The sequence below is a fragment of the Podarcis bocagei genome, assembly GCF_964188305.1.
Source record: "Podarcis bocagei genome assembly, chromosome: 16".
NCBI lineage: Eukaryota > Metazoa > Chordata > Lepidosauria > Squamata > Lacertidae > Podarcis > Podarcis bocagei.
Genome location: NC_138142.1, coordinates 822,705 through 842,720, shown reverse-complemented (window position 1 = coordinate 842,720; position 20,016 = coordinate 822,705). Strand labels below are relative to the sequence as shown.

General features: G+C 44.6%; 1 protein-coding gene across 3 annotated transcripts in view; it reads right to left on the bottom strand.

Annotated features, from left to right (window-relative positions):
* MYO18B (myosin XVIIIB) overlaps nt 1–20,016 on the bottom strand; it is a 385,232-nt gene that overhangs the window by 18,668 nt on the left and 346,548 nt on the right. For all 3 annotated transcript variants that reach the window (XR_014002918.1, XM_081174521.1, XM_081174522.1), the window contains one exon: nt 16,272–16,412. Coding sequence is in view for 2 of the 3 variants with exons in the window: in XM_081174521.1 (XP_081030647.1) it covers nt 16,272–16,412 (141 nt within the window). In the remaining variant the exon portion in view is untranslated. The remainder of the gene's footprint in view (nt 1–16,271; nt 16,413–20,016) is intronic.

Sequence of the window (20,016 nt, the reverse complement as noted above, 5' to 3'; positions counted from 1 at the left end):
TCATGAAATCAGCCTGTCGTTCCTTTCCTGTTCTTTGTTTGTTCAGACACTATGCTAGGTACCTTCTCTATCCTTCAGGGAGGAAAGGCATAACTTGCCTTTCTTTAAACTAACCCACAGCACACGTTTTGAGTGGGTGGCTAGTATTTTCTGGGCTAGTGGATGTACAGTACAGCAGGCCAGCAGCTTCCAGGGATCATGACTAAAGCCAACATCATGTATAGTCAAAACCCATTGGGTTCAATGGCAGGTGGGATTGCCAAAGTCATATTTCCCAGAATCCTGCTCCTTTTCTGCCTTCTTTTTAATTTTTCTTATTTTTTGCCACATACATAAAACTGAATGTACATAAGTTAAATGTACGAAAGTTCTGAGCTCACTGTCTAGAAGTGAATGTGGCTGAACCAAACCTATGCTCTGATTTTCATGAACATTTTTTTCTCAAAGTGCCAAACGATGCCTTCGATTTTCACCAGGAGTGTCAAATGAACCACCTTTGCTCACTAGCCCTCAGTGATGGTACTGCACACCCAAATTTGGTCAGTTACCAAGCAGTGCTACATAATTTCTGTTTGAGTGGGAGGCAGAAGCAGTAGCATCCTTGGAATATGAAGACCAGTGCTGAGCAGAAAGGTTTAAACGTTACATTTTTAAAAAAATACAAAGTAGTTCTGGGAAGCAACTCTCCAAATTGCTAGGTTTGATCTCCCCAAAATGACCATGGCACTGTAGAAATCCCTCTGCCTCTATAGCTTCATACAACCAAGATCTCATGCCAAGGATTGAAAGCCCCGGAAGCTGCTTTTCAGCTTAAAGTCCCACCACCAGAATCAGATCTACCCTTGTCCCCTTGCTGCACAGTGTATGTTTTGGACTACAACACCCGTCCAATGAGAGTTGCAGTCCAACACATCTGCAGGGCACCAGGCCAGGGAATGCTGGAACAGATTAAGGGTCACGGTTGTGGGTGGGGGAAGAAAGATCTCACCCCCCCGAAAAAGGTATTTAAATATACTTCCCCAAAGAAACCAGAGGCCTTCCTCCTGGGCATAGTTGGCCAATCAGTGTTAAAAAAGGATAGAACTATTTTCATGTATGCTACAGCAGCAGCAAGAATTCTCATCGCAAAGCATTGGAAGACACAAGACCTACCCACCTTGGAAGAATGGCAGATGCAACTAATGGACTACATGGAGATGGCGGAAATGACTGGCAGAATCCGAGATCAGGGAGAAGAGTTGGTGGAAGAAGACTGGAGGAAATTTAAAATGTATTTGCAGAAATATTGTAAAATTTTTGAATGTTGAGGACATTGAAATGAATTGAAGGGGTTCTAGCAACAAGGTAAAATGTAAGATTGGATTAATAAAATTGATAGACTAACAGGATATGAATTTGCTGAACTAATGTTTAAAAGGGATACAGAAATGGGAGACGTGAGGGAGTCAGGAAAATAAGTTAATCAAAGAGGAGAAATTAAGAAAGAAGGAATTTTTGTCTTTTTATATGTGTTTTTTTCTTTTCTTTTTCGTGTTTAATGTCTGTATTTCTGTATTTTGTAATTTTGTATCTTTTTTGTTCTTTGTATTTTTCTAAACTTTTTTTATGGATAAAACCTAATAAAATATTATTTTTTTAAAAAAAGAAAGATCTCAACCCTGGGCTGAGGAAGGGCAAATGGGCAAATGGGTTTTGTGGTTGTGCTGGGGCTTCATGGTTAGTTCTTCCTGCCAGGCTCCACCAGCTCTTTGACCATCTGCACACACTGCTCATGTCTTGTAGGCAAGGAAACCTAGATTTATTTCCATCTTCGCACATGCAACACATAAACCAGGGAAGCCCATTGTCATGCAGTGGAAGTTACTGCAAAAGCAGTTATTAAGCTGAAATTAATTGGTGGATGAAAACTTCCTCCTCCTCCTCCTCCTCCTCCTTCTTCTTCAGATGTGGGCTTAAAAAGCCATGCAGTTCTTTATCATGCAGAAATGGATGAGCTGCAATCCTTGGATGTGCAGGTGTCATATTTGCATTTGGAGCATGCTCCAGAGACCCCCTTGCTCAAAAATCCCACCATGCTTGTCAGGGTATATGTGGAGCAACCTGGGAGGAGGGCATCTATGGGGTGCAGTTAGAGAATGACTTATGCTGCATCTCAGATATGCATAAAAGCATGCCCAACATCAAATGCTAAGCAGACTCAGTGATGCTATTATAAAGAGCCGTTGAAGAGGATTAGCTGAAAGCCAGCACCAAAAAAATAGTCTCCTCAGTGTGGAAATGGGTAGAAGGCCTCCTATGGACTTCTCTCATCTCAGGCATGATCCTTGCAACAGCCTAGAATGAGAAATACTTTTGGAACGCCCATAAGAAGAACGCCTGCCTTCTGTGCCAGCAGTTGTGATCATAGGCACTGAGTTTCTGCAAGAGGTGTCCAGGCCACTTCCATCTTGCTGCAGACAAGAGGTTCAGTCATGTAAGGACTCCACATGCTCTGGAGCCTGGGCAAGGCATGTGTGTGCGGTGCATCTTCTGCCCATCAAAGCATGCATTGCAGACTCCTTTACACCTCTGTTGCCTTAGTAACCATTTCAGGCCTCATCAGATCCAAGGCAGAGCAGGAGGATGAGTGGGTCTATTCCTCCCCACTCATGCTTGTCAATGATAGTATTCTCAGAGCTAGCTGGAGACTTCACTAAGCAAAGAGAAAGATGCTCTTCTTTGCTGCTCACAAGTAATCTCAAAAACCTCTCAAAGGCAGGCTGTTTGCTTCAGACCAACACAAACAAACTATGAGAGGTACGTACACCCACACCCACACACACCCTTGAGCACAGCAGCCATCTGTACCCCTTGTGACAAGAGCCTGCTTCCCTTGATCACCTCTGGGACCCAACAAAGAGAGTGGTGAATCCAGACAGAAGCCACCATTAGAAAGTGGGCTACATGCCTAGCATCATGCAGCATCCATTTCTTGGGCCCCACACCTTAAGGTGAGACAGAACACAAGAAGAACCCTGGTGGATCAGGTCAATGGATCATCTAGCTCAGTATCCCGTTCTCACAGAGCAGCACTCTCCCCTCCTGTGGATTCCAGCAACTGATAATCAGAAGCATCGCCGCCTCTGATCATGGCCCCTCCAGTGCTCAGGTAAGGGCAAGGTAAGGTGAAGCCACAAGGCCTGCCAGAAGATGGATAGGTTTGTTCAGCTGGTTGTTTAGCTGTGGTTGGGCTCCAATTTCAACCAGCCCCAACCAGCATAGACAATAGTCAGGAATGATGTAAGTTGGAAACCGGAAACATCTGGAGGACCCCAGGTTGCCTACCCAACATTTCAGTGGGCTGAGTTAGGGCTACCATGGACAGCTCCCTTGGACAGCTCCTTTCCTGGTCCAGGTTCCTGGCTGGCTTTAAGCTCCCCACTTCTCTTGCAAGCACAAGATTCCAGGTCAGACAGGAGTCCCCCCCCCCCCATACACCCTGAAAACTTCAGTTTGCCCCAATCTGTGCCTCAGTAGCTGCCTTCCTAGGGTCTGTGCTTGGAAATATCTCCAAGTAGTTGCTAAGAGCGTCAAGGAGTGGCTGGGCAGGTGGTGTAGGAAGCCCCCGAAGGGGAGAAGGCAGTGTTGTGCTGCTCCGAGAAGCTGGAATGGTGAAGCTGTGTATTCAGCAGTGGTATCTGGATACCCTTTTGAAAAGCCTCCGTGGGGGAGAAGGAATGAATTATGCCTGCAGAGCCCATCCGATCCTTCCACCTGAAATCCGTGGGTGGCTGGGGTGAAACTGTGATGCAACAATGAAATGGAGCTCACTGCATTTCTCTCCACCCTGCAGAGCTCCCTCATAACAAGGTAGCACAGGAGGGCTGCCAGGTAGATGCCAGCTAGTGGATTCATCTGATAGGGAGGCAGAAGAGTGAGGGAGGGAGGGAGGGAGGGAGGCAGACAGGCACTGTGGCGAAAGGGGGGAGACACTAGAGCTTGGTAGCTCTTCTTTGCAGAAACAGCTTCTCTTCCTGGTGAATTAGTTTGTGGACCACCTGTGGTTTGAAGCTCTCCCCTTATAACAGGCTTCCCTAACCCCTGTCAAGGAAGGACCGTAGCTCAGTGGCAGAGTATCTGCCTTGCATGTAGATGGTCCTAGATTCAATCCTTGGCATCTCCAGGTAGGGATAGGAGACGCTCCGTCTGAAACCCTGGAGAGCTCCTGCCAGTCAGTGTAGACCAGAGATTTTCAACCTTTTTGAGTCCAGTGCTCCTTTGACCAACTACATTCTTTCTGCAGCTCCTCTGTGGGATACTAGCTTTCAAAGGTTTAAAGGAACAGCGGGGGAGGGGGAGGGGGGAGAGGTGTCAGTGTGCTTGCAAATCCCTTTGGAAGCTGCCTCCTGCTGCTCCTTTAAACCTCTGAAATTGAAGATTTAAGGAGCAATGTGGAGAGGGAGACATGGTTTCCACTGAATTGAAATGGATCCCCCTCCTTGATCAAGGCACAAAGCTGTCTCCAAAGGGCTTTCAATCAGCCCAGCTCTGCGGTTTGAAGCACAGTATCATCTGAGGCTACCCTGATGTCAAGTTTGGTCCACCAAGGGGAGGGGAGATGACTATCTGGCCCACTGGCCAGGAAAGGTTCCCCACTTTTGCCTCACAGGATGCCGTGAGAGGGGTTGATGGAGACCCTGGGGTAGCTGGCTGAACTGCCATTGTGACACAGAAGGTTGGGTGGGCTGGCAGGTGGCGGCATGTAAAAGGTCACTTAAGAAGAGCCTGCAGGATCAGACCAGTGGCCCATAGAGTCCAGCATCCTGTTCTCAGAGGCCACCCAAATGCCCACAGGAAACGGACATGCAGGAATCTAGCACAAGTCCACTCCCTTCTCCCAGGGTTTCCACCCATTGGGACTGAGAAGCATTTCTGCCTCCAACTATGGAGGCAGAGCTTGGCCAACATGGCCAGTAGTCTGACCCTCCACAAAACAGCCCAATCCTCTTTTAAAGCCATCCAAGCTGGTAGCCACCCCTGGTTCCTCTGGGAGGGAGCTCTATCCTTCTAGTTGCTGATGGCTACGCTGCTCTTGTCCTCAGAAAGTAAGAAGTGGGGAATGGAGAAATCCACCCCCTGAAGGAAGCCTAGGCCAGGGAGTAGTAAAGAAAGGAAGGGGAGAAATGAGAGTGGAAACGGGCAGAGATAAGGAGAGGGGCACAGAGCCAGGGACTTCAGAGGCAAGGGGAGTTTATGCTGATTTCAAATAAATGCATCCTTGAGGCCTCCAGAACTAAAAGAATTCTTGCTTTCTATTGGAGCTATGTTATATTGAAGGGGGAAATGTTTCTCTGCTCAACCGACTGACACTTCCTCTCCCCCCTCTCTTTCTGCACATTGTCATTACATCCTGTTCCCACCCCATGCAGAATCATGGCTCATCTCCTTTTGTCTCTGGACATGCACTGTGCGTCAATTTAAGTACAGATATTATTGCATAAATTATTTCAACTAGCATAAGCGTAATCACCCTAATTGCTGTGTAATCTTCGTTAATTACTGTTGTATGTCATTTGCTTTGGTGCAGATTGCTCACTACAAAAATTCTGCTTGGCTTAAGGATGTTTTTGCATTCTCCCATTAGATCTAGCTTGAACTTAAAAGGGAGGAATTGGGTGTGTGTGTGCAAAAGACTTGTTTTGTATGGAGAAAAAGTTGTTAAGCATGAGTGCGCTGTCAGGATCATTAACGGAGATGGATTAGCCTTACTGGATCCTATATAAGCACATCTACTTTGTAAATTCACAGTGTCCACTGGTGGGTCATGAACACTGTAGTTCTCAAGAGGGATGGGTAAGTCTTAGGTAATGCAACATGGATGTTTGCTTATCCTTGCCTTAGACAAGCCCTGCTTAAGGAGAGCTGGGAAATGGAACCAGGTTAAGGGAGGAGCTGGCACTCAGTGTCAGAGCACAGCTGTGCATCTGGAATGTCCCAGGTTCAATCCCCAACAGCATTATCGGGAACACATTTATAGAAGTACTGTTGCCAGTCAGAGTAGACCACACTGGTCCTATGTGGCACCTCCCTATCATGTCACTGAAATAACAACTTGATAACCAGGAGTGCAGTCATTCATATCACCAGCACCCACTTCCCAACAGTGTTCTCCTTTATTGCACAAAGTGCTTCTTAGGTTCAGTAGTCCTTACAACGACCCTGTAAGGCAGGTTGGTAGCATGTGGATGGCATGCCTGATGCTGCCACCTAGTGAGAAGACAATGGACGTGGACTGGCTCAGCTAGACTCAGAATGGTCAGGCTCCAGAGAAGGAGACCAAACGTGATCCACCTGGAGCAGGAACCGGCAAGCCACTCCAGTATCCCTGCCAAGAAAACTCCATGGACAAAGACAACAGGCACCAAAAAGTTATGACGCTGGAAGATGAGCCCCTCAGGTCGGAAGGCGTCCAACATGCTACTGAGGAAGAGCGGAGGACAAGTACAAGTAGATTCAGAGCTGATGAAGCGGCTGGGCCAAAGCTGAAAGGACACTCAGTTGCGGATATGCCTGGAAGCGAAAGGAAAGTCCAATGCTGTAAAGAAAAATATTGCATAGGAACCTGGAATGTAAGAACCATGAACCTTGGTAAGTTGGATGTGGTCAAAAATGAGATGGCAAGAATAAATATTGACATCCTGGGCATCAGTGAACTAAAATGGACGGGAATGGGCGAATTCAGTTCGGATGACCATCATATCTACTACTGTGGGCAAGAATCCCGTAAAACAAATGGAGTGGCCCTCATAGTCAACAAAAGAGTGGCAAAAGATGTACTGGGATGCAATCTCAAAAATGATAGAATGATCTCGATACGAATCAAGGCACACCTTTTAACATCACAGTAATCCAAGTTTATGCACCAACCACTGGTGCTGAAGAAACTGAAATTGACCAATTCTATGAAGACTTACAACACCTTATAGAAATTACACCAAAGAAGGATGTTCTTCTCATTATAGGGGATTGGAATGCCAAAGTAGGGAGTCAAGAGATAAAAGAAACAACTGGCAAGTTTGGCCTTGGAACTCAAAACAAAGCAGGGCAAAGGCTAATAGAGTTCTGTCAAGAGAACAAGCTGGTCATCACAAACACTCTTTTCCAACAACACAAGAGATGACTCTACACATGGACATCACCAGATGGGCAGCATCGAAATCAGATTGATTATATTCTCTGCAGCCAAAGATGGAGAAGCTCTATACAGTCAGCAAAAAGGAGACCTGGAGCTGACTGTGGCTCAGATCATCAGCTTCTTATAGCAAAATTGAAGCTTAAACTGAAGAAAGTAGGAAAAACCACTGGGCTGGTAAGATACAGTCTAAGTCACATCCCTTATGAATACACAGTGGAAGTGAGGAACAGGTTTAAGGATTTAGGTTTGGTGGACAGAGTGCCTGAAGAACTATGGATGGAGGCTCGTAACATTATACAGGAAGCAGCAACTAAAACCATCCCAATAAAAAGGAAATGCAAGAAAGCAAAGTGGCTGTCCAACAAGGTCTTACAAATAGTGGGGGAGAGAAGGCAAGCAAAATGCGAGGGAGATAGTGAAAGATACAGGAAACTGAATGCAGATTTCCAAAAAATAGCAAGGAGAGACAAGAAGGCCTTCTTAAATGAGCAATGTAAAGAAATAGAGGAAAACAACAGAATGGGAAAAACCAGAGATCTGTTCAAGAAAATAGGAGATATGAAAGGAACATTTTGTACAAAGATTACCATAATAAAAGACAAAAGTGGAAAGGACCTAACAGAAGCAGAAGACATCAAGAAGAGGTGGCAAGAATACACAGAGGAATTATACTAGAAAGATATGGATGTCTCGTACACCCCAGGTAGTGTGGTTGCTGACCTTGAGCCAGACATCCTGGAGAGTGAAGTCAAATGGGCTTTAGAAAGCACTGCTAATAACAAGGCCAGTGGAAGTGATGATATTCCAGCTGAACTATTTAAAATTTTATTTTTATTTTTAAAATGATATTTATTGAAAAAAGATTTTTTTTAAATTACAAAGAAATAAAAAGAAAGTTACAAAGAAAAAAGACAAAAACAGAAAAATAAAAAAAAAATAAAACCATCATTTTCAAATTCTCGAATTTCATTACCTTCTTTCCATGACCTCCTCCTCCTCCCATCTCTTGTATCTTGATTAATAATTGTCACAGCAAATCCTTTCCATAAATCATAGTATTCTGTCCTTACATTACCTTACTCTATTTTCATCTTATCTTATAAAAAACCTTAAAACTTAAGACTTAAGTCTTATTTTTACCAGCTTCTCATAACCATAACCTTTTTACCTGATTCTTTAAACATTTTTACAAAAGCCAAGTAATTTCATTTCAACATTTTTCCAACGTTCATAAAACATTTCTGATAATAAAAAGAAAAAAAGAATAAAAACAATCCAATCTTCTTCCAGCGTCCCCTCCCCCCGGTCCCGGGATTGTCAGTCCTTTTTTTTTTAACCCATTGGTCTGGCACATTAACCTGGTGATCTTATATCCGAGGCCTTCAAATCTCTTCCATGTCCCTTCCGCAGCTCTTCTTCATATTTTCCTTTCACTCGTGGGAACTCCAGCTTGGTAGTGTTTTTGACCCATTTCAACAAATCAGCCCCTTTCTCATAGTCCAGACTAGACTCCATGTGGTATTTTAAAACATGTTTCAGATTCCCTCCAAGATTGGGAGTCCCAGCAGCTCCAAACCTCTGACGGCCCATTGCCAGACTCGGAAAGTCCAAACATCCCTGCATAGGGGGGTCAGCCCAACCCCCCATTTCCAAATCAATCCAAACTTTGTATTTCCAAATCTGGTTTTTTCCAAGTTCATTTGTCAAATCCAAAGGCTCATTTTCCTGCTGGGCCAAAAGTCCCTCCATCCCTGGCGCCCAAGATTCAGCAAGGTCCTCTTCTTTCAGTTGTTCTGTCATGGCACGCTCCTGTTTTGGTTCCTGAGTGGGCTCCATATAGTTTCCCACTACCTGTTCAAAGGTTCTAGCCGCATTAGTCATAAAATCCGTCTTCTGACTTAACTGATCCAATAGGGCATTTATTTTACAGAAAGCACCCAAGAGTGCTTCTGAATGCATTGTCCTACAAGGTCACAAATCCTTTCCCACAGTTGTAATCAGTAACAGCTGCAAGTTCCCAGGATTTAGTTACAATTTCACAGTTCCCCTCTAGGGGGAGAAACTTCTGGTTGTTCTTTTTCTTGAAAACAATAGCAACAAAGTTTCTTTTTTAAGATATTTTGTCCATATTTGTTCTTTTAAAAGACGAAAGGAAACAATGGAGTCACAATGTTTCTCTTCTTTTAACTATCTGTCAAAGACATTTGTTTCTGGTCAATGAGCTTCAAACATCAATTCTGACACCCCGCTCCAGGGTCAGGACGGTGGAAAATTACTTTGCTTTAGCTTCACTTCTGCAGGTTTAAACAGCTCAGGAAAAAGTCCCCCTTCTTCTCCTGCTACCGAAGGGGGGTTCAGCGATTTTAAATGATGAAAGTCGATCCTTTAAAAGTGATTTTTAAGGCTCTAGTTTGCGTTGTCTTTGCTTTATTCTGTCTACAAGGAAACGGAAGGGTAACTTCCTGTTTAAACCTTCCCTTTTCAGTACCAAATTAGGGTTAATTTTAAAGTCCAAATTCCTTTTTATTTCACCAGTTCTTATTTGAAGTCCAAATATTTAATGTCCCAGTACTCACGGTTGGTTATTTTAGATGCCAAATTGTCCCAGGAAAAAGGCAGCACTCTCCGGCAACGGCTATGCGGCTTCGCTCCACAGAAAAAGCAATTAACTTACAGCACCACGCCACTTCCCCCTCTTCACTTCGGAGCCCGTTTGTGGGTTCCTTTGTTGGTTGGGGGGGGTGCTAAGGGTGCCTGCTGAGTCCCACGGTCACAGGCTTCATCCGCCTGTGATTTCCAGAAGGGTCCCCGCTACGCCGCAGCGGAAAAGGCCCGTTTCATGCGGAGCTGGTCCCTCCAGTTCAGAGGGAGTCCGCCATTGCCAGTGGCGCCATCCCAGAAGTCTGAACTATTTAAAATTTTAAACGATGATGCTGTCAAGGTGCTACACTCAATATGCCAGCAAATTTGGAAAACTCATCAGTGGCCAGAGGATTGGAGATCAGTCCACATCCCAATCCCCAAAAAGGGCAGTGCCAAAGAATGCTCCAACTACCGCACAATTGCTCTCATTTCACACGCTAGCAAGGTTATGCTTAAAATTCTACAAGGAAGGCTTAAGCAGTATGTGGACCGAGAACTCCCAGAAGTGCAAGCTGGATTTCGAAGGGGCAGAGGAACCAGAGACCAAATTGCAAACATGCGTTGGATTGTGGAGAAAGCTAGAGAGTTCCAGAAAGACATCTACTTCTGCTTCATTGACTATGCAAAAGCCTTTGACTGTGTAGGCCACAGCAAACTATGGCAAGTTCTTAAAGAAATGGGAGTGCCTGATCACCTCATCTGTCTCCTGAGAAATCTCTATGTGGGACAAGAAGCTACAGTTAGAACTGGATATGGAACAACTGATTGGTTCAAAATTGGGAAAGGAGTACAGCAAGGCTGTATATTGTCTCCCTGCTTATTTAACTTATATGCAGAATTCATCATGCGAAAGGCTGGGCTGGATGAATCCCAAGCCGGAATTAAGATCGCCGGAAGAAATATCAACAACCTCAGATATGCAGATGACACAACCTTAATGGCAGAAAGTGAGGAGGAATTAAAGAACCTTTTAATGAGGGTGAAAGAGGAGAGCGCAAAACATCGTCTGAAGCTCAACATCAAAAAAAACGAAGATCATGGCCACTGGGCCCATCACCTCCTGGCAAATAGAAGGGGAAGAAATGGAGGCAGTGAGAAATTTTACTTTCTTGGGCTCCATGATCACTGCAGATGGTGACAGCAGTCACGGAATTAAAAGACGACTGCTTCTTGGGAGAAAGGCGATGGCAAACCTAGACAGCATCTTAAAAAGCAGAGACATCACCTTGCCAACAAAGGTCCGTATTGTAAAAGCCATGGTTTTCCCAGTAGTGATGTATGGAAGTGAGAGCTGGACCATAAAGAAGGCTGATCGCCGAAGAATTGATGCTTTTGAATTATGGTGCTGGAGGAGACTCTTGAGAGTCCCATGGACTGCAAGAAGATCAAACGTATCCATTCTGAAGGAAATCAGGCCTGAATACTCACTGGAAGGACAGATCGTGAAGCTGAGGCTCCAATACTTTGGCCACCTCATGAGAAAAGAAGAATTCCTGGAAAAGACCCGGGTTAGCGCGGAAGGCAAATGGCAGATTCCCTCCGAGCTCCGGAGGGAATCTGCTCCGTGGAAGACTGGTCCTGCCGCGGCGGCGACGCGGGGACCCTTAGAAACCACAGGCGCGGAGGCCTGTGGACTTGGTGACTCAGTGGGCACCATTTGCGCCCCCCCGACCCGCGAAGAAGCCTTTTTGAAGGCTTCGGAGCGGGTGACGGAGAGTGGCACGGTGCTGTGAGTAAACCGCTTCTTCTACGGAGTGAAGCCGCAAGCCATGGCTGGAGAGCGCTGACTTTTTTCCTTGAACATTCGGACTGCAAAAAGTAACAACCCGTGAGTAGTACGGAAATTGGACTTAAAAATCTCCTTTCCTTTGAATTCGGTACGATCGGGGGAAGCGTTAAAAGGAAGTCCACCCCCCCCCCGTCTTGCAGATAATTTAAAGCAAGAATTGGATAACTAAGGTCGAGAGACCACTTCTCTCTGTGTGAGACAAAAGTTATTAATTCCACGATTTGGCATTTGAAGTTTTGTGCTGGAGGATGAGAATTGATTTTTAGGAGCTGACGTGCAACCCTCCAGGATCCGGGAGCGATCCGCGTGAGAGCCTGTTGAGGAGATACAAAGAGTTTGACAGCTGTCAAACGAGCTGTCAAATTTTGGAAAATTTGTTTCTTGCTATTTCTGCTGGTTAGTTTTGATTTACCTGACTTTAAGTTGTTGAAAATAAAGAAGATACAAAATAAAAACCTGACCGTTGGAGAAAGAATACAAAGTAACTAGAATCCCTCTAGAGGGGGTTCTGAGACATTACAATGGCTGCAGATGGAAAAATACAGGCTGAGTTGGATAGGATGTTCTTTCTCCTGGGAAAGTTGCAAGATCAGAGTAAAGCTTTGGCTACAGACCTAACGACCTTGAACTCTAAAGTAAATAAATTTGTGGATTGTACCAAGGACTTGACTCAAGTAAATTCTGCAGCTAACAGGAGGAGACACGTGTTGAATTGGAGGAGTGGGAAGGAGGAGCTGAAATGCCACAGGAGAAAAAGGACAACCAGAGGCCTGAAAGAATGGATTATAAAGAAAACAAGAACTGGATGATGAGAATGTGGTTTGAATTTGAGAATCGAGATTGGAGAGATCTTCCTATGGGGAGATCGGAAGACTTATGGATTACAAATTTGATTAAGACGAAAATTGGAGCTCTTGGGACATTTGGACTTAAAAGGAACAAGAAATATGATTTGGGCTCCGATTTTGAATATGGAGGTCTGGTTGGAAGAAACATAGATCCCATTGGGACAGAGCTTCTCCGAGATTCGATGTCCAACATAAAGGATTACCAACAAAACCGGCAGAGAGGGACTGAGAGATTTGAGAGCCTCGGACGTGAGGAATCCAGGTTGAGAACTGATAGACTGATGGATATTCTTTGGGGATCGAAACCGGGAAAGGGGGGGGGGGCGAGAGCCTTGGAATCCAAAGGGTGTATAATTATATCTTGTTTTATGTTATTATGTTCTTTATTCTTTTAATTAGTTTAAAAATTGGGAAATTTGTGGAAGGGAATGTGGGTCGACCTTAGAAAAGGATTTAAATGATGAGCATCGTGGTTTAATTGAGGTTTAAAACTAAAATCTGGTTAATTAAGAAGAATTAAGTAAAATATTAATAAGGTAAAAGTTGGAGATAAGAACTTGCTGAGTTAACTATTGGAATCAGGATGCAAGAAGGGGAGGTGTGGGGAAGTCATGGAAAGTGGTTAAGAAAATAAGGTTTTAAAATTATGCATGTTTGTCTTTGTGTTTGTGTGTTTGTGTTATGTCTATATAAACTATGAAAACCCAATAAAAATTTTATTTAAAAAATAAAAATGAAACTGGAGGTTCCACCAAGCAAGGGGGAAAAAAAGGAAAAGACCCTGATGTTGGGAAAGATGGAGGGCACAAGGAGAAGGGGACGACGGAGGACGAGATGGCTGGACAGTGTTCTCGAAGCTACGAACATGAGTCTGACCAAACTGCAGGAGGTAGTGGAAGACAGGAGTGCCTGGCGTGCTCTGGTCCATGGGGTCACGAAGAGTCGGACACGACTAAACGACTAAACAACAACAAAGCAAGCAACCCCCCCCCATGCAGGCACCCCCAGCAGAGCCTAGCGCTCCTCTCCTGGCATCAGAGAAACTAACGTACACGGAGAGGAGCATTGGGCCGGGCTGTGCTGGGGGTACTGGCGTGGGGGCAGCTGGTTCATGCCCGCCAAGTGCCACATTGGCTGGCCAGGCTCCCCCCTATGCAGGCAGGCAGGTGGCACAGCGTGGCCCTGCTTGGCTCCAGTGCTGTGCGGGATCGTTCCAGCGATGTCAGTGGCGAGGGCTGGAGTGCCATGGTGGCCTCCTTCATCCTTCATGCACACACACCCGGCGCATGCATGCGCACCCTCCGGAGTGCATGCACCTGCCCTGGGCACCATAAGCTCATGCAACACCACTGCTTAGATGCATGGCTAGATCTTTGTGGCAATATTTTCCCAATGGTCAATTCTTTAAAAATGAAGACCGTTTTTCACAGAGAGGTGCATGTTGAGCAGAGGTGGGATTCATCTTTTCACCTGGTGCTGATTGTTTTTAAACTGCAACTCTTTCCTCCATTCAAGCTCATTTCCTGCCGCCACCACCACTTACGTTCCAAAGGCATGTTTACTCCTGAAAATACCCACCTAGGAATCTGAGGGCAGGGAGAGATAATCTGGAAGGGGGATGAGCTGGAGCACAAGAACAGCCAGGGGTTAAGCGCAGCCTTACTGCAACAACTCCTCTGTTAAAATCTCAATCTCCGCCCCACCTCATATTAGCAGTGCTGTTTAAAAAATGGCATTTGAGGGGCTGCTGCTTTGGGGGACTGGGGGTCTTGCTAAGTGACTCTCCTGCTTTGGAGCCTTTGAAACAGAGAGAAGAAATCCCCAGAGGAGAATCGGCTGCGTAGATTCAAGATGTTTGTTCCCTGAAAGGACCTGCAGACCTTTATTAGAGCTGAATATCAGCAAGCGACCCACGTTGTGAGTAAATGCCATTGCTTGGAACTGGTCTTTGAAAAATTAAAGTTGAAGAGACCTCTAAATATTTGACATTTGCAGGAGAGAGAGAGAGAGAGAGAGAGAGAGAGAGAGAGAGAGAGAGAGAGAGAGATTTTATATATGGTTTGCTTCTCTTCCAGAATGGCAAGGATTAGGAAGATGATCCATGGAGAAAATAAGCAAATGAAGTCAGCTCAAGACAGACTTCGTTCAAAGCTGCAGCTACTGGCTGCTGAGCAGCCTTCCATGTCAGCCTGAGGTAGTATGTGCTAAGAATTGAAGGATCCCTTGGCTGGATCAGGCCAAAGGCCAATAATAATAATAATAATAATAATAATAATAATAATAATAATAATAATAATAATAATAATACCTTTATTGTCAATATACAACCTGTGTACAATGAAATGAACCAAACCTGCCACCCAGCAAACACTCAATCTCATTGCACTCTGTGTGCTTGTTGCACAACGCACCAACCCCAAAAGTCAATTGCACTATATTATTTTCCGTTCAGCAGCCTAACAGCCCACGGATAAAAACTGTTTTTTAGCCTGTTGGTACGACTGATTATATTTCTATATATCCTGCCAGAGGGTAGAAGATTTAAAAGGTGCTGGCCAGGGTGTGAATCATCCCTGAGAATTTTTCTTGCTCTCCTAAGGCATCTATCCCTTGCGATATCATCTAGCGGGCTCAGGGGACAGCCCATGTGCTGTGTTCATCACCCTCTGTAAAGACTTTCTGTCCGTGGCTGTCAAGCCAACGTACCACACTGTGATACAATATGAGAGGACACTTTCTATTGTGGACCAGTAGAAGGAGGTCATCAGTTGTTATTTAACATTGTTCTTTCGCAAGACCCTGAGGAATTGGAGTCTCTGTTGGGCCTTCCTAACAACCTGAGTTATATTGTTTTTCCAAGTGATGTCTTCACTAAGGTAAACTCCCAGGAATTTAAATGGACTCTCTCCACACAACCCCCCCTCCCCCGGATATACAACGGGGCTAGTTCCCCTCTCTTCCTCTGAAAGTCCAACACCATCTCCTTTGTTTTGCTAATATTTAGGTGCAAGTTATTCTTTAGGCACTATGTAGATACTTTTTGAACCTCCCCCCCCCCACACCGATTCATCTCCACCTGTAATTAGACCCATTATGGTAGCATCATCTGCAAACTTAATAACTGCAGTAGATGGATCAGATGAAATACAATTGAGTTCACACAATGGGTCAGACAGAGGCAGGGCCAGAGCACAGCAGCAGCTCCCAGGGTCTGGGATCCAGCAGCACATTGGCCCTGATTTTGGAGGCTCTGCCCCTCCCCTCTATGCTAGCCAGGGTGGAAGGGATGGTTGCCAGGTCCAACCCACAGAGAGAAGGTCCAGCCTTTGTATCAGAGGGAGGGGCTGGATAGCATTGCCAGAATTTACACAGCCCCCGTTGCCCTGCTCAGCACACCAGGGGACTGACTCCTCAGCAACTAAAAAAATAAATAAATCTCTCTCAAGTTAAAAAGATCACACATAAAGTGTTGCAACTTTTAATTACAGTACTATATAAGGTGAACACCAGGGGGAGGAGGGGAGCTGGGGTTTGCTCATTGACAGATCTAGATTACAATTCAGGGCTAGAATCTCCCTAATTAGTGTGTTTGGGGGAAGGGAAGGTAACGTCTCAAAATGCAGCAAGCTCACATGGGCTCCATTTTCCAGATCATGCTCCAGTCGGAGGAGTCAGGTCAGGTCTGGATTGTCTCAAGTTGGGGCTGATCTGAATTGGATCCAGGGAATGGAGGTGGACATGCACAGCCCTAGTTTCTACAAACCTGTTGCATTGCTCAGAAGACACCCCTTTTCGTACACTTAAGAATGAGTCTCACCTCAGGCTCTGGGTACCACGGCTGTCCACGGTTTGCCTGGATGGAGAGGACCATGCCGATGCCAAACTAGACCACGATTTGACGCTTTCTTCAGGTTCCAAGTTCAAGCTCATGGTTGACCCCAGACTCAGCTGACTCTCGCTGTAAGCAGAAGAACACAGAAGGGTTGTTGTGAGGCTAAATGGGCAAGGAGAGAGGCCTTTGCCCACCCGATGCCCTCTGGGTGTTTTTTGACTACAACTCCCATCAGCTGTAGCCACCATGGGTTGTGGGGCAGTGCATGCACGCCACCCTGAATTGCCTGGAGGAAGGGTGAGATGGCACAAATGGAAGTTCATAACAAATTTGAAAGAATCTAAGAATCAAGAAGCTGTTTAAGAAAACTGCAAATATTTATTTCCACGGTCACAACAATTATGCACAATCAGCTCCTGTGCTTTGCATATATGATTATTGATAGGTAATGCAATTATTGTTTATGTTGTCTCAAGCCCTTGATTAGTTGCATCAGGTGTGCCTGAGACAACACCTGTTGTATTTGTGAGGTATTCTATTCAGGGGGTTGATGAATAGTGAGAGTGGAGAAACCAGTTAAAGTTGCATTTTCAGCTGAATTTGGGGAAACCATTTGAAGCATCTGTTGTGTTGAGCTATTTCAATTGCTTTTGTTTGATTTGCTCACTGCCAACTGCTGAAATTCTGTAAATTTTGATAATAAACCTGATTTGCAATGGGGGTGGAATAATTTTAATTGTAACTGTAGATGAACTTGGGCAGGCTGTGGGCTGGAGACACATCCCTTCCAACCTGGCTATAACAACAAAGTATAGTTTGCTATAAACCAGAAAGTGAAGCTTGAAATCTCTTCCCTTCAAGTGCAAAGTGGAGATGTTATGTCTGAACCAAGCCAAATTATGGGCGCCTTTTTACAGACAGGGCTTTTTACAGATAGGACAGAAAAGTGGTTCTTGCACCAATCACTTTGTGGATGTAACATCTGCATTGATGGGAAGGGGGGGGATAGCTCAATGGAGAGTCCCTGTCCACCAGATAGAGGATCAGAGCAAAGAGCATTGGAGAGAAGATCACCAAACAGGGGAACGTTGGACATATCGACATTATCCTTTGGATTGGACCCCCCCCCTGTGAATGTGCCACCACCACAACCAACAGAAGAGGAGCAAGCTTTGGGGGCAGTTGGGGGGGGGGTACCAAAGTAACCACATGATGGTGCTGCAGGTCTTGAGTTGGAATGTGAATGGACTGAACTCCCCCGAAAAGAGGCGGAGAGTATTTCATTTATTGAAAAAAGAGCATTTGGGCTTGATTTGTTTACAAGAAACACATGTGACAAGGCTACACAAGAAGTTATTGAATAATAAAAGATTAGGCCAAGAATTTATTTCATCGGATAAAGTCAAAAAAAGAGGAGTGGTCATCTACACAAAGGAGAGCCTATCACCAAAATTTATATTTAAAGATGATCAAGGAAGATTCGTTGCAATTGAAATTCAAACACAAGGAGAAAAATTCTTGTTGTCCCTATTTTCAAAAAGAGGAAAAGAGAGGACCCAAATAATTACCGCCCAGTCAGTCTGACATCAATACCAGGGAAGATTCTGGAGCAGATCATTAAGCAAACAGTCTGTGAGCACCTAGAAAGGAATGCTGTGATCACCAATAGTCAGCATGGATTTCTGAAAAATAAGTCATGTCAGACTAACCTGATCTCGTTTTTTGACAGCATTACAAGCCTGGTAGATGAAGGGAACGCAGTGGATGTAGCCTACCTTGATTTCAGCAAGGCATTTGACAAGGTGCCCCATGATATTCTTGTAAAGAAGCTGGTAAAATGTGGTCTTGACTATGCTACCACTCAGTGGATTTGTAACTGGCTGACTGACCGAACCCAAAGGGTGCTCATCAATGGTTCCTCTTCATCCTGGAGAAGAGTGACTAGTGGGGTGCCACAGGGTTCTGTCTTGGGCCCGGTCTTATTCAACATCTTTATCAACGACTTGGATGATGGACTCAAGGGCATCCTGATCAAATTTGCAGATGACACCAAACTGGGAGGGGTGGCTAACACCCCAGAGGACAGGATCACACTTCAAAATGACCTTGACAGATTAGAGAACTGGGCCAAAACAAACAAGATGAATTTTAACAGGGAGAAATGTAAAGTATTGCACTTGGGCAAAAAAAAATGAGAGGCACAAATACAAGATGGGGGACACCTGGCTTGAGAGCAGTACATGTGAAAAGGATCTAGGAGTCTTGGTTGACCACAAACTTGACATGAGCCAACAGTGTGATGCGGCAGCTAAAAAAGCCAATGCAATTCTGGGCTGCATCAATAGGAGTATAGCATTTAGATCAAGGGAAGTAATAGTGCCACTGTATTCTGCTCTGGTCAGACCTCACCTGGAGTACTGTGTCCAGTTCTGGGCACCACAATTCAAGAATTCACTGAAAAACTGGAACGTGTCCAGAGGAGGGCAACCAAAATGGTCAAAGGCCTGGAAACGATGCCTTATGAGGAACGGCTAAGGGAGCTGGGCATGTTTAGCCTGGAGAAGAGGAGGTTAAGGGGTGATATGATAGCCATGTTCAAATATATAAAAGGATGTCACATAGAGGAGGAAGAAAGGGTGTTTTCTGCTGCTCCAGAGAAGCGGACACGGAGCAATGGATCCAAACTACAAGAAAGAAGATTCCACGTAAACATTAGGAAGAACTTCCTGACAGTAAGAGCTGTTTGACAGTGGAATTTGCTGCCAAGGAGTGTGGTGGAGTCTCCTTCTTTGGAGGTCTTTAAGGAGAGGCTTGACAACCATATGTCAGGAGTGCTCTGATGGTGTTTCCTGCTTGGCAGTGGGTTGGACTCCATGGCGCTTGTGGTCTCTTCCAACTTTATGATTCTATGATTCTATTCTATGATTCTATGAAACTGAGGGTGAAACCAAAGTCGCAGGAGATTTTAAAAGAGATAAAGTTATATCAAGTACAATATATGAAAATGATGAATCAGGAAATAGAATGGAAGATTAAACAGATGAGACAAAAGACATTTGAATCGGCAAACAAGTGCGGAAAATTGTTGGCTTGGCCAATGAAAAAAAGACAAAAACTTAACACTATTATGAATTTAGAAGTGGAAGGAAAGAATGTACAGAATCCGGTGGAAATTAGAAAGTGTTTCCAGAGGTATTTTAAAAAACTACATACACAGGAGACGCAGAAAGAAATGGACATTGATAAATTTTTGAAAATTAATGGACTACAAAAAATTCCCAGGAAAATAAGTTAATGCTGAATCATAAAATAACAGAAGAGGAAGTAGAAGGGGCCATCCAGAACATGCAACTGGGTAAATCCCCAGGACCGGATGGATTGACTTCAAGATACTACAGATCATTAAAAGAATGGTTAATACAACCTTTAAAAGAAGTCTGTAATGAAATATTGGAAGGGAAAAAGGCACCAGAGTCGTGGAAAGAAGCATATATTACACTTATACCGAAAACAGAGATTGAAAAGACACAGCTTAAGAACTACCGCCCCATATCACTGCTTAATGTGGATTACAAAATTTTTGCAGTTATTTTGGCTAGAAGATTAAAAAAGGTGTTAACAGAAGAAATTCATAAAGATCAAGCAGGTTTTCTCCCGGGTAGACACTTGTCTGACAATACGAGGAATATGATTAATATAATTAATATCTTAGAAAAACTACAAGTGAAGA